This window comes from Muntiacus reevesi, chromosome 1 (assembly GCF_963930625.1).
Source record: "Muntiacus reevesi chromosome 1, mMunRee1.1, whole genome shotgun sequence".
NCBI lineage: Eukaryota > Metazoa > Chordata > Mammalia > Artiodactyla > Cervidae > Muntiacus > Muntiacus reevesi.
This window is the reverse complement of record NC_089249.1, coordinates 239298640-239319734: the sequence shown is the minus strand read 5'-3', so window position 1 is coordinate 239319734 and position 21095 is coordinate 239298640. Positions and strand designations below refer to the sequence as shown.

General features: G+C 52.8%; 1 protein-coding gene across 13 annotated transcripts in view; it reads right to left on the bottom strand.

Annotated features, from left to right (window-relative positions):
* TCOF1 (treacle ribosome biogenesis factor 1) overlaps positions 1-21095 on the bottom strand; it is a 39121-nt gene that overhangs the window by 4638 nt on the left and 13388 nt on the right. For 2 of the 13 annotated variants that reach the window (XM_065918903.1, XM_065918904.1), the window contains exons 10-23: positions 20768-20971; positions 20489-20671; positions 20063-20317; positions 19780-19974; positions 14844-14981; positions 14465-14650; positions 14129-14335; positions 11132-11242; positions 6761-6944; positions 5387-5523; positions 3588-3692; positions 2908-3145; positions 2340-2422; positions 1634-1814 (exon numbers count right to left, since the gene is read on the bottom strand). In XM_065918903.1, the coding sequence (XP_065774975.1) occupies positions 1634-1814; positions 2340-2422; positions 2908-3145; positions 3588-3692; positions 5387-5523; positions 6761-6944; positions 11132-11242; positions 14129-14335; positions 14465-14650; positions 14844-14981; positions 19780-19974; positions 20063-20317; positions 20489-20671; positions 20768-20971 (2407 nt within the window). Of the gene's footprint in view, positions 1-1632; positions 1815-2339; positions 2423-2907; positions 3146-3587; positions 3693-5386; positions 5524-6760; positions 6945-11131; positions 11243-14128; positions 14336-14464; positions 14651-14843; positions 14982-19779; positions 19975-20062; positions 20318-20488; positions 20672-20767; positions 20972-21095 lie in introns of those variants that run through there. The other 11 variants (XM_065918905.1, XM_065918907.1, XM_065918906.1 and 8 more) reach the window with 11 other exon arrangements.

Genomic DNA, 21095 nt, shown 5'->3' with positions numbered 1-21095 from the left:
CTGCCAACAAATCAAAGAATCTATGGGACAGGATAGATGGTACCTTCCAGTCAGGAGACCAGGGCAGGGAGACAGGATGCCTAGGCCCTGGGTCTGAAAACCAAACTCAGTTCTCTGTTTATAAAATGAGGCATTGGATGAACACTGAATCCCCTTCACTGTTCTAAACCACAGATGCATAAAAAAAGCCAAGGTCATGTAGCCATCCAACTTATGCCCACTTGTACCCTGTGGGCCTGCAGCCCTCCGCGGTCAGGGGTCCAGGTGGCTTGGCCTGGAGGTGGGGGTTGCAGAGAATATGCACATGGTGGCTGACTAAGCAGGTTTACTGCCTGCCAGAGCGACTTCTGCTGCAGCCTTTGTTTAGAATTTTCCACGCCTCTGCTCTCCTCTGATAATTGTGTGCTGACTACACGTGTGAAAAAAACCTTCCACAGCCCCCTCTAAAATGTCTCCTTGTCACACCCGCCTCTCACAAAGAGAAGAACACTGGGGAAGAAAATGAGCAATGACTCCTCTTGCTGACCCAGCGCTGGGCAAGCCGCAGCTAGAGGCCCTAGGACTGGGAGCTGAGCATATGTCCCGGCACTGCCCCAACTTCACAGGTCCCTTTGGGGTCTCACAGCATAAGAGTGGCGACGCCCTGGGCTCTGGGAGGTGCTGGTAGCTTGGCCCTGCTCCATGTGGGGAGGATAAAGCTTTTCCCTGCAGGGTGCAGTGGGACCTGCAGCAGCTCTGGGTCCAGAGCCCTGGGGGGCCGGGGAGGTGGGCAGAGGGGGTCCCAGGGCAGAGGGAGGCCCACTTTAGTCCTCTGGTGCTTCGTGGCAAGAACAGGAGTCAGTTAGAGAAGGGAGCCAAGAAGAACAAAGGGTGCCTCAGCAACCCACTTCTCTGTCTCCTGTCTACCACACACCCTAGAATGCCAAGGCCAGAGAGCTATCCCAGGCAGACCCTCTGAGACACCTGTCCCAGAGTGCTGGCACAGTCAGCAGTGGCTGATACCCTAGGCCAGGTGACCTGAGCACTCGAGTCTGCCCTCCAAATACCATGTGACTTTCTCCACATGTGCCATTTTCTGTATGTGACACCAGTGGATCCATCAACCCCTGCCCTATATGGTTAAGGTACGAGGTCCAGAGTCGCCATGGGCTTCTCTGAGGCTTCAAAGCACGTCAGTCCTTTGCCTGGGGTCTTCACCATGTGCAGGAGACTTCTTCAAACGTGATCCCATCTTCTGTCTGAGCTATCCCAAGTACCTACACCCTGTACCAGGAGCCCACTTATTAGGAAGAAAAGTCAACAGGAACAGCTAGAGAGCGCCAAGGCCTAGCCTGTAAGTCAGGTGCACTTCCTCTAAGGTAGGGATCAGCCTACAAGGTGTACCAGCATCCCAAAGGGCTGGATAACCCCACCTCCGGTCAGCCCTAGACTACAGGAGCCAGACTCTAGGGTACAGGCCCCTGCACTTTTGACGAGCACCTCCAGGCCTGATGTAGCAGTACTAGACCTCACTTGGGGAGGCCCTGCTGGCAGACAGGACCATGTTGGTGGGACTGCTCCTGAGGGAAGCAAAGGGGCTCCTTGCCTTGTTCTTCTACATCCTGCTGTGTCCTTCCTGTGGCCCTCGACTCACCTGTTTTAGGGGACATGGTGCCTGCTGCTTGCTGGGGCTCCACTTCCTGCTTGCCCTCTGAGGCATCTCTGGTGGCCGGAGCAGAGGAAACAGAGGGGCTGGCATCTGGTTTGGGAGTGGCCTTTGAAGTCTTGGAACCGGCTGGAGTCAGCCCAGGAGTCACAAAACCTGAGAGGAGAGACTGAAGAAGCCCAGCGTGAAGAAGCCCAGCAGTGCACGGCCCACAGAGGAGACCAGCCCCGGGACCCTCAGGCTAGCTAGGCGGCGGGCACATCAGCCCTGTGTGCGTACCTCCGGCACTACTATATTAACACATATTTTAAACGGGCGCATTTAAAAAGGAAACTTATTGCTAATGCAAACGGAAAAGCACTAGCACTTGCCACATACAGTGATAACCTTAAAAGAAATCCCATCTGTTATCTGTTAGAGAATGTTTTTATCTGGAAAACACCTAAAATCAAGGTAAAGCCTTTCTATAGACTCCAAGAGTCTGCTTCTCACAGTTTTATGCTGAAGTGGGACCTCAGGAGAGGAGCCATGCAGACAGGACCCTGCCCAGGGCCCCTGGAAAGAGGACGGGCCTGGTCCCAGACCCATGACCCAGGGCATGGCCTCAGCCTACAACCGCATGGTGGGTGAGAGCCTGGCCTGGGACTCCCACCTCAAGGCTCCCGAGACTGCCAGCCCCTCCCCTTGCAGTTACCTGGGAAGGTGCCACCACCTCGTCGTCACTGGACTCTGCTGTGGTTTCTTCCACCAAGGTCTCCTTCCTGGAGGGGGCTGGGCCTATAGGAGAAGCACAGGTAACTGTTGGAAACCCCAGGTTCCCTCTGCCCGCTGGACAGGCCAGAGCGCTCTGGGAACGGGAGGGCCCCAAGGTGGCCTGGTCCCTGTTGACGCGCCTCACCCTCTGATCTAAGGCATCATCTGCCCCTCATTGCTCCCTTCCATGGTCTGTTGCTATACACAGCATTTCCAGTGAGACACCTGCATGCCCAAACCTTCTAATCCCCAAGAGAGGTATGGTCCTGGGACTCTGGGGATCAGTTAGGGAAGCCTGATCCCAAAAGGTTGGGCGTGGCCAAACAGTCAAGTAAAAAGGTTTTTCATGTTGTGTGGACCAATTTGGTCACGGGGTTGTGCAGCTGGGTAAACTGAGGTCTTGCGTGAGATGCCTAGGTCAAAGTCATAGAACATGGGCAGATGCAGAGCAGAGACCTGAGCCCAGAGCTCCACCAGGCCCGCCAGCATTCCCCTCCCAGGAGCCTCACCTGGCCTGTGGGCTGACGGGGCCGCCTGGGACCCCTCGGCATCGTCCTCGCTCCCTGAAGAGCTGCTGTTGCTGTCATCCGAGGGCGCGGGGGTCTTGGCTGTGGGGTGCCCCGAGGGAGTGGCTGGGGCCCGCTGCGAGGCGGGAACCTCAGGCTTTCTGAGCTTGTTGACCATTCTGGCCTGGGTAGGGGTGCTCTGGGGACTCGCCGTGGAGAGTGTTCCCACAGCACTGTCAGTCTGATTCGGGCACAGGAGAGAGAGTGGAAAGGGAAAATTAGAGGAAATAAGATCTGGTGCTTACTGAAAATCTCAGTGAAGGGCCAGGTGCCACCAGAGGCTCTGCACACAGGCCCCATTTAATTCTCCCACCACTCTCTAGGATGGGCAGTGGGGGACTCCCTGGCAGTGATTAGGACTCCAGGATTTCACTGCCAAGGGCCTGGGTTCAATCCCTGGTTGGGGAACTAAAATCCCTCAAAAAAAAAGTTTTGGTAGAAGTAGAAGCTTCTTTTTGCACAGTAGAAGCTAGGAAGGTAAATGCGTATGCTGAGGTCATAGGGTAGTTAAATGCTGGCGCTGGGACTTGGGTCCTTGCCTGCACCCTGCCTTCTACTACTTCCTGTGTCTCTGAACACTATCCCCTCCGGGGTGAGGCCTGGCCCCCAGCTCCCCAGCTCACCCCACTTGAAGACGGGGTCTTGGCAGCAGGAGGCTGGGCCTCACTGGCTTTCTGGGCAAGAACCTTCAGGGCAGCCTGCGTTAGCGGGAGGTTCCTCTTGGTCACCTGTGAAAGGCAAAGGTGAGGAGCTAGCCTGGCTCCATGCAGACAGGACCCTGCCCAGGGCCCCCAGAAAGAGGATGGGCCCAGACACATGAACCAGGAGCTGGCATCAGCCTAATACTGCATGGGTATGTGAGAGCCTGGCCTGGGCTCCTAGGTTCTTGGCATGCCATCTAGGCCACACCCTGGTCACATCCTGCCTGGCTGGGGTGGGAGGGACCTGGAGGTGGAGTGGAGGGCTGAGGGGCGGTAGAAGGGGTACTGCCACTGACTGGGCAGAAAATAAGCTAATTGTATCATTCTCAGAGGATCCACAGACAGCTCCCAGCCCAGGGGAGGGAAGGAGCTCAGGCCCCCCTGGAGGCCCCACCACTGAGTCTGAGCCTCTAGACTAGCGGCTGCAACAGACTCAACAGGCTCCCTGGTGCCGCTCCTGTTTCCCACGCCTGCCAGCAGCCAAGGAGAGAACAGAACGAGAATTGGGTGTGATCCCTCGCTAAAACCTCAGGCCCCCTTCAGCCCTCACCATGGGCCGTGAGGCCTGGCCCCTCTGCCCCTATTACCCCACCTTCTCCCAGTTCTCACACCCCCAAGCACTTCCCTAGAGGCTTCTGCGCCTGGGTCTCCCTGCCTGGAGGGCTCCCCAGCTTGCCCAGACCTGGCTGCTTCTCTGGCCCCAGCGTTGCCTCCTCTGGGAGGCCACCCCGGCCTATCCTTTCTAAGGCAAGTCATCCCACTGTTCCTTGCTTACATCAATACTACTCCCTTCAAAGCACCCACCAGTTGGTGAGTACTTTAACTCTTGGTCTCCTTGCTTAATGGCTGTCCCCCGCCTTGGGAATTCCATTGAGGGCAGGGCCCCTCCCTGTCTTCTTCCTGCCGTACCCCCAGTTCCCAGCATGGACAGATGCTCAGCACCATCTGCTGGCTGAAAGGCCAAATGGATGCAGGTTGGTGGGTGCAGTGACCACAACCCAGCCATCCACTCAGCAACCATGCTCCCAGGAAGCTCTTTTGGGTCGGAGGTTGTGATGAGCCGCAATGAGTGGAGGTGCCCAAGTCCTGCTTCAGCCTCTCCAGCTCTCGCTCCTGCCATCTCAGGAAAAACAGGGGCGGGTGCAAGGGCTTGGGAAAGCAAACGGCTATGGCCCCACAAGTAATGGGCCCCAAAAACAATGAACGAGGATCCAGGAGCCCTGGGTTCCGACCCTGCCTGATCCTGGACACGTCTCAACCCTCTTGCTGAGAGCGTGGTGCTCAGTTCCATCATTTGAACAACGAGCCATTAACTCTCCCTTGCTTGGTTTTTAGGTTCCAGCAAGGACCAGAGAAATAAAAATGCACTGAAAATAGTGAAGGCTCAGAAGAACACTACAGGTCACTATGATGAACATTAACGAAGGGAAACTTTTGTTCACAGCAAACCGTGAGAGAAAAACCAAACCTAAAGCCTGATATTGTTGGAGAAGCTGCTAGAGTCGTGCTGGTTCTGACTGGGGAGCCACGTGCCAGAGGGTGCTTCCTGACCTTCAGGGACACGGATCAGGGCTATGGCCAGGCCAGGAAAGGCCCTGGCTTCCATGGGGTGGGTGAGAGCAACTACAGTGCCACCACCCAGCAACCCTGAGGGGAAATGGTGCTGAGGAGGGGACCTCTCAGCCCACTGGCCCGTCAGCACCCTCTTGCCCACCAGGTACCTGAGTGGCTGAAGCCTCCTGTTTCTTGCCTTCAGACCCCCGACTTGTGTCCTCACTGCTGGGGGCCCCCACCACACTGGCTCTGAGGGCCGCCTTTGGGGGGGCCGTGGGCACAGTCACCACGCTGGTCCTAGTGGCTGAGATGGAGGGGGAAGGGGTATGTCAGGGCAGAGAAGCCCTGTGGCCTCCACCAAGTAGCAAAACCCGTTCTATCAGCCCATCCTGGGAAACTCGTGTGGTGCCCAGGGCCCATGTGGTAGAAGCCCCTTAAGCCCCCTCCCAAGCCTTCCAGGCAGGAGCGGCCACTGTCTCCATGTTTTATAAGGAGATGAGACAGCAGCTGTGGGCAACACCCCAGGCCTCTTCCTTAGCTCCTCCCCACCTGCAGTCCCCCTCACTGGCTAAGCCGCTCCTCCTGAATGACAGGCAGAGCACTGGAGCCAAACACGACTCTGCGCATTTAAAACCCTCTCTCTTAGAAAAGCCTTGGTCATGTGCAGAGGCTCAGTCACATGTGTTCACTGCAGCACTGTTTGTAACAGCCCAACACCCCAAATAAAACCCTTAGCTTCCTCCAACTCGACACTGACTGAAAAAAACTGCGGGATTCCCAGGTGACCACTCGGTAGCCCGTGGGGATCACGCTGTAACTACGGAACATCACAACATGTCAAGATTACTGAGCATATGTACAGTATGGTCTCACTAAAAAATACACAGTGAACCTTTGGTTTTTGTAAAGTTAATAGCTGTAAAATGTTAACAGTGATTATTTTGGACAGTGGGATTACAAGTGATGCTTTTTCTTTTGTGCTAATCTGCACAAAAGAAACCCGACAAGATAAGGTATTAATATCCTCATCAAAAAGTGTTCTGGTTACAACAACAATAATGATTACCCATTTTCTTGCTATCACTGTCAGAATCACAGATTGTCAAAAGTCAAAGAAAGCCCAGATCTGGTCCTGTCTCCAGGAATTCCTCCCTACACCTCTCTGTTTAGGGATTACTTGATCTCCTTTATATGCCACCAGGAATGGGAGGCTCACTGCCCTGCAGCTCTCTCCAAGTTCAATCAGCCAGCTGTTACAAGGCTCCTTCTGAACTACAAACCTGGTCAATGCAGCTTCCAGTCTCTAGTCTGGGTTCTACCTTTTGGAGCCCGCACAGAGAAGCCCTCGCACAGTTATTGCTCAAGACAGATCCTCATGGGGATGAGCCAACATAGGGTCGAAACCTTGCCCTAAGCCCCTCCAGACCAACTACTTGCTGACACTCAGCCAGTGTCTTCTCCCTTTGGCACCTCAATGGATGTGTGCACACGCCTGGCAGCTGCAGCCAGGGAGTCAGCCCTGCAGGGTGGCCCGTGCTCACCAGGAGTCAGGCACTGTGTAGCGGGGATCACATCCTCATCCTCGCTCTCAGAGGAGCTCCTGGCTGTGCTCTCCGAGGCCTGAGCCTTCCTCGGGGTGCCTGTAGCCTGTGCTTGGGCGGGGGTAGCAGCTGGGCCAGCTGGACTACGGTTAGGGTCGACAAAAATCAGAGGGGTTTTAATCACCTTGAAAAACAAAAACAAAACACACCCCCCCAGTGATTAACAGCTTGGCCAGGGGAAAGGGAAGGTAGGTAGAGGAGTGTGTTACAAGGCAAGGGTTTCAGAGAGCTCCCAGGCTCTGCCAACTCACTCCCAGCCCAGGCACCCGCCAAGACCCTGCACAGCACCTCAGAGCTCACAGGAGCCCACCCGACCCTCAGAGGAACCCCTGAGATCAGCAGTATCAGCTCCATCATACAGATGGGAAAACCACAAGTCCTGAGAGTGGGGGGAGAGTTGCCCAAGGTCACACTGCCTAACTAAAGCCGAGTCAGGCCCACAATGTGGAGGTCAGCCTCCCTCCTCTCGCTAACTTCAGAGACACACACCTGCTGCGCGGGGCGCTCTGAGCAATGCCCCGTCAGCTGCCTGACGGTTCGCCCAGGGGTCTGTTCACAGTCTAGTTGCCCCCATGCCCAAGACTCTGATGCTGACTCCTGCCAGGATGCAGGAATGTGGCCAGGATATGCAGCAACCCAAACTATACAGGCCCAGGATCTTCAACAGGTAAACTGCTCAGGGAAAACCAACTAAGACCAAAGGGACCCAATGTAGCAGGTGGCTCTTATCTAGATTCCTATTTGACCAGATACAGAAAACGTCATTAGGCAACCGGGGAAATGGGGACGCTGACTAGGTGGGCCAACTTTTTAGTGATTGTGCTTTAAAAAAAAAAAAAAAGGAGGAATCTAGTGGTGTTGGGGAAGAGAGTGAAGATGTGGATGAACCAAGACTGGTCACAAGTCCAGAACTACCAAAGCTGGGATGGTGACTGGCGACTCTACACTGTTCTAGCTTGGGGCATGCTCTGCATTTTCCAGTAAGACACTGGAAAAAAAGAGAAAAAAGTAACACTCCCTGTGGACTCTTGGCGGACGTCTGGGAACCGCAGCGCCAGTGAACGTGCCCACCGCATAGGACACCTGGGGAGCCTACGTTCCACTCCCCAGAGGTCAGGTCTGGTCTGAGTTCTGTCCCCACCCCGACCCCACAGGGAGACAGAGGGCAGCAGGGGAGCAGGAGGGAGCTGCCCATGGCCATGGTCTGGAACCCAGGTCTCTGCCCACCCCACTGGGCCTGACTCCGCATCCTCCAGGTTGCCGCGGGAAAGGCAACACGAAATGGAAAGCAGAAAGGGGCCCGCCTGAGGGGGAAGCTCTGGCGGGCCCGGGCCCTGCCTACCCCTGCCAAACAGCCTCCCCCACAGCCGCTCTGATCTGCCACTTCCAGAGACTTCCTTCCCACGTGATGAAAGAGAGAAGGATGGAAGTGGGAGAAGGCTTTCAGTTGAGGGAGGGGGGATCTATATATATGTGAGAAGACAGAGGAACAGATTGTCGGGGACGAAGAGAGGCAGAGAACCCACTGAGGCAAACAATAGCGTCTGGGATATTAAAAGCAGCTCCTCGGCAGAAGCCTCCGCCCTGCTCTACCTGCCCACGCTGCCCGCCCTGCCTCTGAGCTGGGGGTGGGGGTGGGGGGCCCACAGAGCCCTGGATGGGAGAGAGGGTTCAAAGGTGGGGTATGTGGGACACACTTCTGACCCCATCTCTGCCAAGACCTGAGATTCGTGAGCCTCATTCTCCCACCTGCTGGAAGGGCTCTTAGTAACTCAGTCTGGGCTCTCTCACCAAAGAGCTTCTGGTCTGCTTCGCAAACCACAAAAGCACGATACACATGGGGTGACAAGGACCTTCTTTCTGGGGTGGGTCAGGAAAGACTCACTGGAAGTGGAAGCAGCCTGAACACCTGGCTGGACCCCCACTCTGCCCCCTGTAGGTGCTGGGTAGTGAGGGTGCAGAGGAAACACACAGGGTCCCTTTCTACTGCAGGGGTCAGTGCCTGTAGGACCAAGCCCAGTGGCCTTCTAGAAGTCACAGCTGAGTGCACCACAAGAGTGCCCTCGTTCAGGCCATGGCGGGGGTGGGGGGGCAGACTGGCCTAGCCTGCTGACCCCGGGGACAAGGCACACAAACACGGGGGACCCAAGCCATGGGAGGCAGCACTTCTGAGGCCTCGCCCAGGACTGTCTGGAGTGGTCGCACATCCTAGGCCTACACCTGAGGGAGCTGAAAAATCCCACTCCTGGGCATGTGGCCCAGAGCCTCCATGGTTCACCAGCCCTCAGGGAGTCTCACCCCAGGGGTTGAGAGGGCCAGTGGCCTCGCAAACGGTAACCAGCAAACTGGTGTCAGAGCCAGGGCTGGAAGCTGGTTCTCCAGGCACCAGACAGGAACTCCTAGGATCAACCATGCTAGACCTTAGATCTCTGATTTAACACCTTAATTTCAGCTTCTTAGAGGTCTCTTATTTCTCTCCAACTCAACCTGGAACTCTAAAGGCAGGGTCTTGCCTGTTAAATTTGGTACCTACCCTAGGCCCTGGCACAGACTCTGGCCTGGGATTAATGCCTGCACAAGGCTGAGCCATGCAGGGACCATCCCCTGATCTGTCTTTGAGAGCAAAGGGGTAAGCCCAGCCCCTGCAGCGGGGGAGACTGAGGCACAGTGAGGGGACCTGGGAATGGACCCACAGCCCCTCTCTGCCTCCCAGCCTGGGGCTCTGCCCACCACCCTGATATCAATCCCTTACTCTCAGTGATGGGCCAATAATAAAAACAGTGAAACTCATCAGTAGAGAAGTGCTTGATAAATGCATAATAACGATAATAATCATAATTAGAGAGCTGGGGATTAAGGAGCTAAAAAACCCCAAAGTTGGGAGGAGGCTGCAGCTCCCCCGGGCTATGCCGTCTTCCCTTCCGGGGATGCACAAAGTGCTGACTTTTTTTCCTTTTTCTTTTCTAACAGGGACTCCAAAACCTTGAGGACTAACGTACCAATTAAATGGTTCAGTTTAAGCATGATGTTCATTTTAATTGTGTTAGTTCGCCCCCGCAGAGAAGGGCAAGGCGGCCCCCTCCCTCCCAGCTGTTTAGATCCTGCACACAGAAGGAGGCAGGCTCCAAAAGGCTCCTTGGAGAGCTCGAGGGCAGGGCCCGAGCCCCGCTGTCTTCCTGCCACAGGGAGGGGCGTGTCAGGGCAGGGCCAGGGAGCGAGCAGAGTATGGGCAGCCTGGGTTCTGACGCCAGGTCTGTCCCCTGATGACAACCATGTGACACCAGGGCAGCTTATCCAACTTCTTTGGACTTATTCATTCCTTCCTCCTCAAAATGGTAATAAAAGGAAACACCTTTCCTCATAAGGCTGGTCTGGGGATTAAACAGAAAAATGAAAATGGGGACTAGCATAGTCCTTGGCACTCAGGAAGTGGCCAATGGTAGACGGAGTTGTTCACAGTTACTTTTCTAACCTAGGCTACTGAGAGAAAGACAGTGAGCACCCCAACACCATGGGTGTGCATGACACCTGACCCTACTGATGGACTAATCAGTGTATGATATGATATTTAAGGGGAGCTGGATAGGGAGACCCCACTCATCTGACGGTTCGGGACTGGCATCTCTGAGGGGCCTGGCTTCTAGTACCTTGGGGCTAGGGGAGGACAAAGGGCAGTGCCAGCTGTGGGAAAGGCCTGGGGTTCACACAGAAACTCAGACACCTGCCAGGTGAATGCCAGCAAGCCTCTGGAGCTGGGGAGACAGGGGGGCTTGGTTCCACCCTCAGGGGTAGAGCCAGGGGAGGATGGCTGGCAGCGTGTGGAGATGGGCAGCAGCTTTCTGAGTGAGGTCTGGGACCAGGCCCGCGGGGCTTTGACAGACCCTGCAGAGAAGGCTCCTGGGTCCCAACAGGAAGTGGGGTATACATGGAACCAGGGCCCAGTGCCAGCCTCTTCCTGGGCTTCTTATGGGTCATAAGAGTTTGGGGAGATCACTCCAGCTTGTTGGGCCTCGATTCCTGGCACACCACGTGCCTCCCGCAGTAACAGGCCCTCCCTGTCAGGCGGCATGCTGTGTACACGCGCCTCGGAAGTGGGAGCCAACTCTGACCCTTCTTTGGCAGGCTCTGCTTCCTGCCTCCCAGGGTTATTGTGGAGATGAAAGTGTTAAAAAAAGAAAGGGCTCGGGAAACGGGGAAGTGCTGTAAGTGGGACAGACGCCCTCCCCGTGTCCCCCGCCCCTGCCCCGCCGTCTCCCAGGCCCATCTGCCCAGTTCTTAGCCTAAGCGGCCTCAGGGACAGCTCCGGCCTACCTGGCTCGACGGTAGGTCCTCGTCACTGCTGGTTGAGGACTCCTCTGCTTTCTTCTCCAGGGATGCGGAGGCCAGGGTCTTGCTTGTGGCAGTTTTGGAGCTACCCTCTTTCTGAGGGGACAAGAACATGGTGGGCACAGGGGCATTTGTTAGCTGAGAGGAAGCACAGCTGAGAGGCCAGCAAGCAACAATCCTCACTCTCCCGGGAAGATAGCATGACGCCCTTTACCCACAGCGTGTGTGACGGGGTGGCCAGCATGCCCAACAGACACCGGGAACACAGGCCTCCATGCTGCCCATCCTCCCCCCAGAGCTGACTCCAACCATGAAAGGGGTGTGTGAGTCAGGTACCACTAAAACCCAAGGGCTGGCGGACAGCTGGCCAGGCATCTGAATGAGAGGTGACAGCAGCCCGGGACAGGTGGCAAGGGTGAGCCAGAGGCCCCAGCACAGCTCACATCTGGCTGTCACACCCCCAGCTAAAAGCAGGAGCCGGTCGAGAGCAGTTCAACCAGCTGTTATCCTCTCCTGCCAGCCCAGGAATAAACGAGGGGGCTGGCTGGCGATGGCAGTCAAGAGCCAGAGGAGGACCTAAAGCAGGGACTAAACTGAAAGGTGCTGGTGGCAGAGGGGAGCCCAGGCCCGGGCAGAGGGCAGCTCTGTGCCTCCCTGTTGGTGTGAAGGTCCAATTTTTACTACTCAGAAAAGCAGTACCAAACTGCTAGGGCCTCCAGTTTCTTGAACGCACCTGCCAATGCAGGAGACTTGAGACATGGGTTTGATCCTTGGGTCGGGAAGATCCCTTGGAGGAGGGCATGGAACCTACTCTGGTATCCTTGCCTGGAGAATCCCATGGACAGAGGAGCCTGGCGGGCTACAGTCCATGGAGTTGCAAAGAGTCGGACATGACTGAGCGACTTAGCATGCACAGAATTAATTATTTATTTGGCTATACTGGGTCTTAGTTGCTGCATGTGGGATCTAGTTCCCTGACCACAGGTTGAACCCGGGCCCCAGCACTGGGAGCGCAGAGTCTTAGCCACTGGACCACTGGGGAAGTCCCTGGAGCCTCCAATTTCTTAAGAAAAGCTAGAAGATCCTGATTTGGGCGTGCACTTCCCAATTTTTTACTGGGTCGACTACAGTGCACACTGCAACAGCCAAGTCCCCGTGTCTTCCTTGCTAACAGAACCCTGACTCTGTCCTGGTGAGCCCCACCACAGGCTTTGGAGAGGGTGGCCCTTTCTCCCAGGGAATCGCAGGAACTGCAGGCCCCTCATCAATGAGTGGCATTTTTTTTTTGGGTGGGGATGGCAGAGGACAGGTAGACCACATGCCTTAGATCTGGTCAAGGAGCTAAGTGGAGGGGAAGTCAACTGGGGGATTTTTCTCTTTAGGAGATGCTGCAGCCCTGCTGTGACAATGAGGCAGATAAAACATGGAGACAGAAGAAATCTGAGTCACCAATGATGCTAGGCTGAAGGGACCACCTTCACAGAAGCCCTACCATGAGACTTCATGCCCTGAGATAATCAACCCCCCCTAAGATCCATCTGAGCGCTTATGAAGTAGCTCTTGTTTTCTCTTGCAGATTAAGATGTCCTGACTGATACAATAACCTGATTAAAACTTTACAAAAAGTATCATGGTCCAAAACACAGCTAGGACCCTTGTGTCTCAGTCTGGCATTTAGGCTCCCATAGATATTATTGGTAACAAGCAACTAGAAGTGACTGCTGCCTGCAGGACAGCTGGCCTTTGCTGAGCCCATCTGACTTCACAACCCCTCCTTTCCACACTTTCCCGTCTCCTCCCTGGGGAGCCTGTCTCCACTTCAGTGTCTAGAGAACCCCAGGTCTTCCTCCAAGCTCAGCTCAATCATCTCATCCAGCCTCTCAGACACTTATTTTCCCAGCTCCATTAGAAGAAGCACTACCAGAACATGCTCGGGTAACCCTGTCACCTTGTCTTACCCTACAGACTACAATTTCCTTGAGGGCACGGCCAACGTCTTTCATGCCTTCATCTCTATCAACAAGACAGCACGCTCAGTAGTTGATCTGCTACACCGAAGGCAGAGAGGTTAGTGCTATGAGCACTTACACCTCTTGGTGCTTGTTTACTTGTGAAGAAAACACAAATCTAGAAGGGATTAGAGCTCAGCCTGGAGCAGGGATTGCCAGTTTCCTTTAAGGAATGGAAGATCTGGCCACACATGTCCATCAGGTCACAACTGGCTGGAGCCGAGAGGGACCATCGTTCTAGTTTGCCCTTGTTGCCACCACTCCCTTGGTCTCTCTTGACACCAAGGCTTCATGTCAGCTGCCATCTATCACCTCCACTAGGCCTGTAACACTCAGGTCATTTCCTTCACATGTCTGAGCCCTGTGAGTCCTGGAGTCTGTCACCCTGAACTACACATTGTAGCCACTCCTGCAAGCAGACAGAGGAAGAATCATCAAGATAAAAGTCGGGTCCTCATTCCTTCTTTCTCCCCATTCCCCAGGCTTCACACTGAGCTAGAAGAACTCTCTCTGAGAGACACACATACCAACAGGAGGCCCCAGGCCCCGTTACCTACAGGACAACGGGGTGAGGGATGTGGCTTCCTCCTACTCCCCAGGGCCTCATGGTACCTACACCACATCGAAGCCCCCTCCTGGTTCTCTGACTGGGACATCCTTGAGGGCCTGGCTTGGCCTCCCATGGGGCTGGTTGGGCCCATTAGCATCGTGGAGGTCTTGGTAGATATGGGAGTACCAAAGCCACCTTTTATTGGGAAGGCCCTGGTTTCGCTGAGGGCTGGGGGGGGGTTTGTTTACAGGAGGTTTTACCTAAGGAAATATGGGAGACAGCAGCAGGGGGAAAGGTCCCTGGAGTCAGAGCCTAAATCTGGTCTTGCTTCCTCACTTGGCCCTGAACCCAAGTTTTGACATGGGAGTAGGTGGCGGTAGCTTGGAGGCCTGGCACCACAGCTGCTTCTTCATGAGGCCTCACCTGGGCTGAAGGTGCAGCTGCTGGCGCGTCCCCATCACTGTCCGACTCCTCCTCGCTGCTGCTCTCCGAGTCCTCCTCCTGCCTCCTGGCCTGGGCGGCTGGGGGTCCTGCCTTCCCAGGGGGTACCGGGGTAGCCCCTTTCTTAGGGGATGCCTTGGTGGGGGCTGAGGCAGTTCTGACCTGGGGGGTCTTTCCTGAGGGCTTCGCCTGGAGTGAGAGAAACAGGATCAGGAAAGGGGGGGACGGGAGACAGCTGGGGCATGTGCAGCTGTGCTGTGGGCGGCTCTTGGTCCAGAGGACAAGCACAGGGCTGCTCTCCGCCCCCCGGGGCCTCACCTGAGCAGATGCCTCTCCCTCACTGTCCGACTCCTCCTCACTGCTCTCTGAGTCCTCCTGTGAGCCCCTGACAGGCCCCGGCTGGGCCTGGGCTGTTGCAGCTGCTGCCTTCCCCACAGCCGGCACAGACGCCCGGCCCCTCCCAGAGACGGCGCTGCTCTGGGGGGCTCTCGCTGGTGGTTTTACCTGAATCGGGAGGCGGGAATGGTATTGAGGAAGGAAGAGGAAAGCACAGTTCCCTTTAGGTGAAACCCCACCCAGGGCACAGCTCTGGGGGGGTCACTCCCACCTGTGCAGGACCCTTGTCCAGGCTAGGACCATTGCGTGGTCCTCCCTTCCAATCCACCCCGGCACCTCTTTCGGCTCTGGTCCTACTTGCCTTGGCTGGGGACCCCACTTTGGCTTGAGCAACAGCAAGGGTCTCCTTTCCAGGAGCTGGTGCTGCCGCTTTGGCTGAAGCCACTCTGGTGGCAGAAGGGTTGGCTTTGGTCTGAGGGGTTTTCACTGAAGTCTTCACCTGAAAGGAGAAAAGGGAATTAATTATGTAAAGGATGTAAGCAGTGAGCCAAGAATGACAATTCTGGAGTCAGATGCCGGAATCTGGATTCTGACTCCTCCAATAACACCTGTATGAACCTGGGCAAATCATTTGATGTCACTGGGCCTCACTTTCTTCCTCTGTAAAATGGGAATGAGGAAGGGTGTGGACAAAACGTGAGATATCACAGTGTTTAACACAGTGCTGGCACACAATAAGCACTCAAACTCATTACTGTTGTGAGCACTTTTTCTTCGAGTTAGCTAAGCACAAGACTACCCTGAACAAAGGTCTTCCAGGCTCCCTTTCAGCTAGGTGGCCATGTGATTAGCTAACAAATGTAAGTCAAGCATACATTTGACTTTCTTACTCATGTAGGAGATTTGTCTTCTTCCTTCCTGCTGCCTGGAATACTGAGGCAATAGCTGGAGCTCAAGCAGCCATCTTAGTCTATCAGGTAGAAGCCAGGTACTCAGGATGGCAGAACAAAAAGGAAAACCACTGTTGTCTGAGGTTTTCTTCAGCTTAACCTAACCTTAACTGATATTCAAGGAATCCCCTAAAAGTTTATCAGTGTCTCCAGCAAATACAGACCTAGAAACACAAGAGCAACAAAGAGCAAAATCCTTAATAAGAGTGTGAAAGGAAACCTTGCTAACGTGAAATAGGATGAGGGATTTGGCAGCATTTCAAGGCCCATCTCATTCAGAGATGTCATCCGAGCAGAGGTATGCCCCATAATTTAGCTTCCCTCATTTATGTAAGACTGAGTGAAATTAACATTCATGAATTGAATAAAGAAAACAGCCTAAAGCATAGCCTATGTGTGATGAAGAAAAGGGGCTAATCAGCACAGAACTCAAATTATCAGAGGGGAGTAACGTCTTTGACATAGACTTACAAAAACAAAAGACACCATGTCTAAGTTGCCCTAAAAAGCCTGTAAGTTTAAAAGGATTGAAATCACACAAAATATATTCTATAGCCACAACAGAATTAAATTAAAAATCATCAACAAAAACAAACCTGTATTAATTCCATACATTTAGAAATTAGCCCACCCTTTTTTTTTTCCTGGTGTGTGGCCACGTTGCATAACATGTGAGATCTTAGTTTCTTAACCTGGGATTGAACCAGCCTCCCTGCAGTGGAAGCACACAGTTTTAACCACTGGACTGCCAGGGAAGTCCCTCAACCCACTGTTTTTTAAAGATATTTACTTGGCTGCACTGCATCTCAGCTGCAGCATGGAGGATCTAGTTCTTTGACCAGGGACTGAACCCAAGCCCCCTGCATTGGGAGTGTACAGTCTCAGCCATTGGATCACCAGGGAAGTCCCAACACACTTAATAATCCATGGCTCAAAGAATAAAATTAAAAATACAGTACTTTAAAATTCATGGGACAAAGCTAATACAGTCCTCAGAGGGAAATTTATTGTGTTAAATGTTTAAATTAGAAAGAAAAATCTAAAATTAAAGAAAAAATCTAAGTTTCCATCTTAAAAGGCTAGAAAATGAAGAGCAAATCAAACTCAAAGTAAGGGAAGAAATAATAAAGATCATTGGAAATTAATGAAAAAGAAAACAGGAAAATAAGAGAAAAAAAATCAATGAAGCCAAAAGTTATTCCTTTGAAAAGAATGAAATTTGTAATTCTTTAGGTAAAGTAACCAAGTAATAGGACAGAAGACACAATTACCAAAAATTATGAAAGAAAGCAGGACATCACTATAGATCCTATGGATAGTAAAAGGATACAGAGGAATGTTATGAACAAATTTAAGCTAATTAACTATACAACTGAGATGAAAATGGACGAGTTTCTAGAATGGCACAAATAATTAACTGCACAGAAGTATTAAAAGGTACAAAATATAAACTTAATTCAAGAGGAAAAAAATCTGAATACACCAACATCAATTAGAGAAACTGACTGAGTCATTAAAAATCTTCACCCACATACACAAAAAGGCCAGGTCCAGATGGCTTTACTTATGAATTTGAATTGCGTGAAGAAAAGAAATAATACCAGTGCAACACAAACTCTGAGAAAAGAGGTTTTATGAGGCAGGATCATACAATACCAAAGCCAGGCAAAGATATCACAAGGAAACTACAGACCAACATTCTTTGTGAACACAAGACACAAAAATCCTCACAAATGATTCGCAAACCAAACTCAGCAACAAATAAAAAGGAGAATGCACTCAGACCAAGATGGACTTATTCCAAGAATGAAAGATTGATTTAATACCCCCAAAACAACTAATGTCATACATATTAACAATAGAAAAAAAAAATCACTTTCATAAAGAAGAAGCACTTGACAAAAATTTAACTCCAATTCATGATAAGAACTCTCAACAAATTAGAAATAGAAGGAAACTTCCTCAATCTGATCAGAAGTACCTATGAAAAACTTAGAGCTAACATCACACAACTGAATGCTTTATTTTTAAGATTAAAAATAAGACAAGGATGTCTGCTCTCACCACTACTATTCAACATTTTACTGGAGGTTCTAGCCAGTCCAATAAGGCAAGAAAAAGAAATAAAAGTTACCTAGAGTAGAAAGGAAAAAGTAAAACTGTCCTTAATTTGAAGGCATGATCTGTATATAGAAAATCCTAAGGAATCTACGAAAGTCACTAGAACCGATAAGCAAGTTTAACAATGTCATAGGACATAAGACCATATACATCACAAATTCAGGCCCACAAGGCACCACACCACTTACTCGGCCATTCATCAAACACTAACTGAACATCTCTCCCCTGCCTTTCTCACACTAGGGCCATCTTTCTTTTCATGGCATTTAAGTCATGAATTATCTCCTTTCTGAGTCTTTGGCATATTTGGTTTTCCAGAACCCATCCTGACTTGTTGATTTGTTTGTTTTGAACTTCAGTTTCCTCAGTGGACGGTTTACTTCCAGCTGGCTGGGTGGGTATCTCTGAGCAGATCAATTTCTGACCTCAGCAATGCTGAGAACAATGATTAGAAATGCTGATTAGAAACCAGTTAATATGTATAGCACTGAGGGTGAGGCCATACAAGTATAGTCTCATTTAATCCTCATAATAACCTCACAACAGAGGCAGTTATTATCTGCATCCTTGGATGAAGGTAAGGAAAAGAAGCTGGCCAGTTAGACTCCTCTTATTAGTCCTGCTTGTTTTAGCAGAGGCTTGTCTGACCTCTTGACGCTAGGAAAGGCACTTTCGTCTGACAGAGCAACAGGTTATAAGGCTAGGCCCCTGCAGAGGGATTGGCTGCTCTTTTTCAACCCAAGAGAACATAATGCCCCAAAATATGACTATTTCTGTGGCTGGAAAAGTTGTGGTAAAGATGTAACAGAAAGGGACTTCCCTAGCGATCCACTGGTTAAGACACTGAACTTCTATTCCAATGGCATGAGTCTGATCCCTGGTTGGGGAACCAAAACCCTGCAATGCATCGTGGCCAAAAAAACAAAACAAACAAAACCTTAGTAGAAGGAAGTGGGAAAGGCTTTGGAGTCAGGGGCTGGTGGCGCTGGATCAAATCACCAAACAACTCCTCTATGCTCCAATTTCTTTGTCCAGAAACCAAAGCAAATGAACACTGTCTCATGGGACACGTGGAAGGCTCAAATGCGAAGACTAGTACTTAAGTGATCAGCACACTGAAACTTTTAAGGCACTGGTCTGGAATGTCTCTATAGCATGGAAAAACAGGATAGGAGCCTATTGAGCTGAGACTCTGGGAAGGCCAAGAATAGCTTAAAATTTCAGTAAAGGAATTACAGGACCTTGGGTCCCACAAGATAACAGTGAGAACAAGACAAAAAAAATTCACAGAAATGCGTACTCTGGTACAGGGAAACAAGAAATGACTAATATGAGTGGTTAGTGAAAAAAAGAGCGACAATTAAAAATAATAAACGGTGGGTGGGTGAGTGAGCTATCTTCACTTCTCCCTGCTTTGCCGGTCTGGAAGACAACTCTTGAGTCTGCTCCCTCAGAGAGATGGATGAGAACTTGTTGTGTGCAAGCCCCTTGGTTCGATGTGGCAGGTGAGAGCTCATCAAATTCAACTCTGTGCAGGTCAATTTCCAACGTACAGAAGAATAAACAGAGGCCCTGATGAATTGTAGCACTTGCTAGGACATGGAGCTGGGACTTGAACCCAGGTAGTCCAGCTCCAAAATTCCCACCACTTGCCATTGACATGGTCTCCCCTAGTGAGCCCACCAGAACGCTCTGCTTGGGGAACTCAAAAAGCCAGGCACTCTCCTGGCTCTCATACAAGCTAGTTTCTCTGCCTGGAAAACTTCACATCACCTGGCCAACTCTTTCAGCCCACAGTTCAGGTGCTACTTCATCCAAGAGATCTGCTCTCCTGCAAAAGCCCTAGATACCATCGTCTGCCATGATCTGCTGGCCTAGGCACACACCCTCCATCTCAACCCTGTTATACATGCTGATACCATCTGTGGACATATCTGTCCCCCATCTAGGCTGGGAACCACGAGAGCCAGGGCCAAAGGAGCCCCAGACTAGATGAACCTGGTGGATGGAGTACTCAACAGAGCTGGTGTAAAAAGAAACCTCAGTGGGAGCTCAAAAGGCGATGAAGAGACCCTGGAGCTTGACCCTGCAGCTCTTAGGGGCAGAGGAGATGAGTTGAAAGTGCAGAATGAGGCTGAGCTGAGGGTGCCGCTCAGGCTTCTGCATACCCAGGCGGGGCAAAGGCAGCCCAGGTTAGCCCATCCTCAGCCCCGCCCCAGGCCTCACCTGTGCGGGAGTTGCGGCTGCTTCCTCATTGTCCGACTCCTCACTGCTCTCTGAGTCTTCCTGCACCTCAGTCTTGACCTGTGCCACTGCGGGTCCTGCCTTCCCAGGGGGCCCCGGGGTGGCCCCTTTCCCTGAGGGCCCCTTGGTGGGTGCTGAGGCAGCTTTCACTGGGAGGCTCTTCCCTACAGACTTCATCTGGAATAACACAGAAGAGAGGCCTATCATAGGGGCCAAAGGACCCATGGGGGCTGGCCCCGATCCAGCCAAATGAACTTGGCCTCACCTGTCCCCCTGCGGCAGCAGGAGCTGTCTCCTCCTCGCTCTCGGACTCCTCGCTGCTTGAAGAGTCCTCCCCCGGCTTCTGGGTGCGCCTGACTACGGCTGGGGATGATGCGCAGGTGGGTGTACTCACTGTTGTTGCTGTCCGGGGGGCTGGGGTGCCGACTTGCACTGGGGGGACCCTGGCAGATGCAGGTGTAATGGGGGTACCCTTCTTTGGGGAGGTCTTGATCTGAGAAGTTTTCACTGCTGATTTTGCCTGAGGGGGACACACAATTCAGAAGCTTGAGAAGGATCGTGGACTCAGAGCCCCCACGTGCCCAGGGCTGGAGCTCACTGCCATCCCTCCCCACAGCCCCCCGTGGAGCTGACTGGTTGGCAGGGGGCAGTTCAGAGGCAGGCCGTGTAGCCGCCCCTCCCAAGACCCTACCTGGGCTGGAGTCTTGGCTACAGGAGCTTCATCCTCACTGTCTGACTCCTCCTCACTGCTCTCAGAGTCTTCCTCAGCCTTTTCGACCTTGACCTGAGTGGTTGCAGGCCCGGCCTTCTGAGGGGGCCCCTTGGCGGGACCTGAGGCAGGTCTGACCTGGAGGGCTTTCCCAGAGGACTGTGCCTACAGCGAGACACAGAGATGAGAGGCTCACCCGGTCCAGGGAGGGGGCTTCCGGCACTGAGCAGGAGAGATGAACCTCGCAGGCAGAGGACTCACCTGGGCTGAGGTCCCTGCCCTCTGCACCTCCTCCTCGCTGTCCGATTCCTCCTCACTGCTGCTCTCTGAGTCCTCCTGCTTCCCGTCCTGGGTGGCCACAGACCTTGCCTTCTGAGGGAGCGCTGGGACCGCGCCCTTCGCCGAGGGTCCTGCACCCGCAGCTGAGGCAGCTCTGACCTGAGAGTTTTTCTCCAAGGGCTTTGTCTGGGAGTGACAGAGGACAGGAGGCTTAGTGGGGACCGTGTGAGGTAAGACAGGAGGTGAGGAGGGCGAACGGAGGTTCTGGTACAGAGGACGAGAGGCCCACAGGGTCTCTGCAGGCGACTCC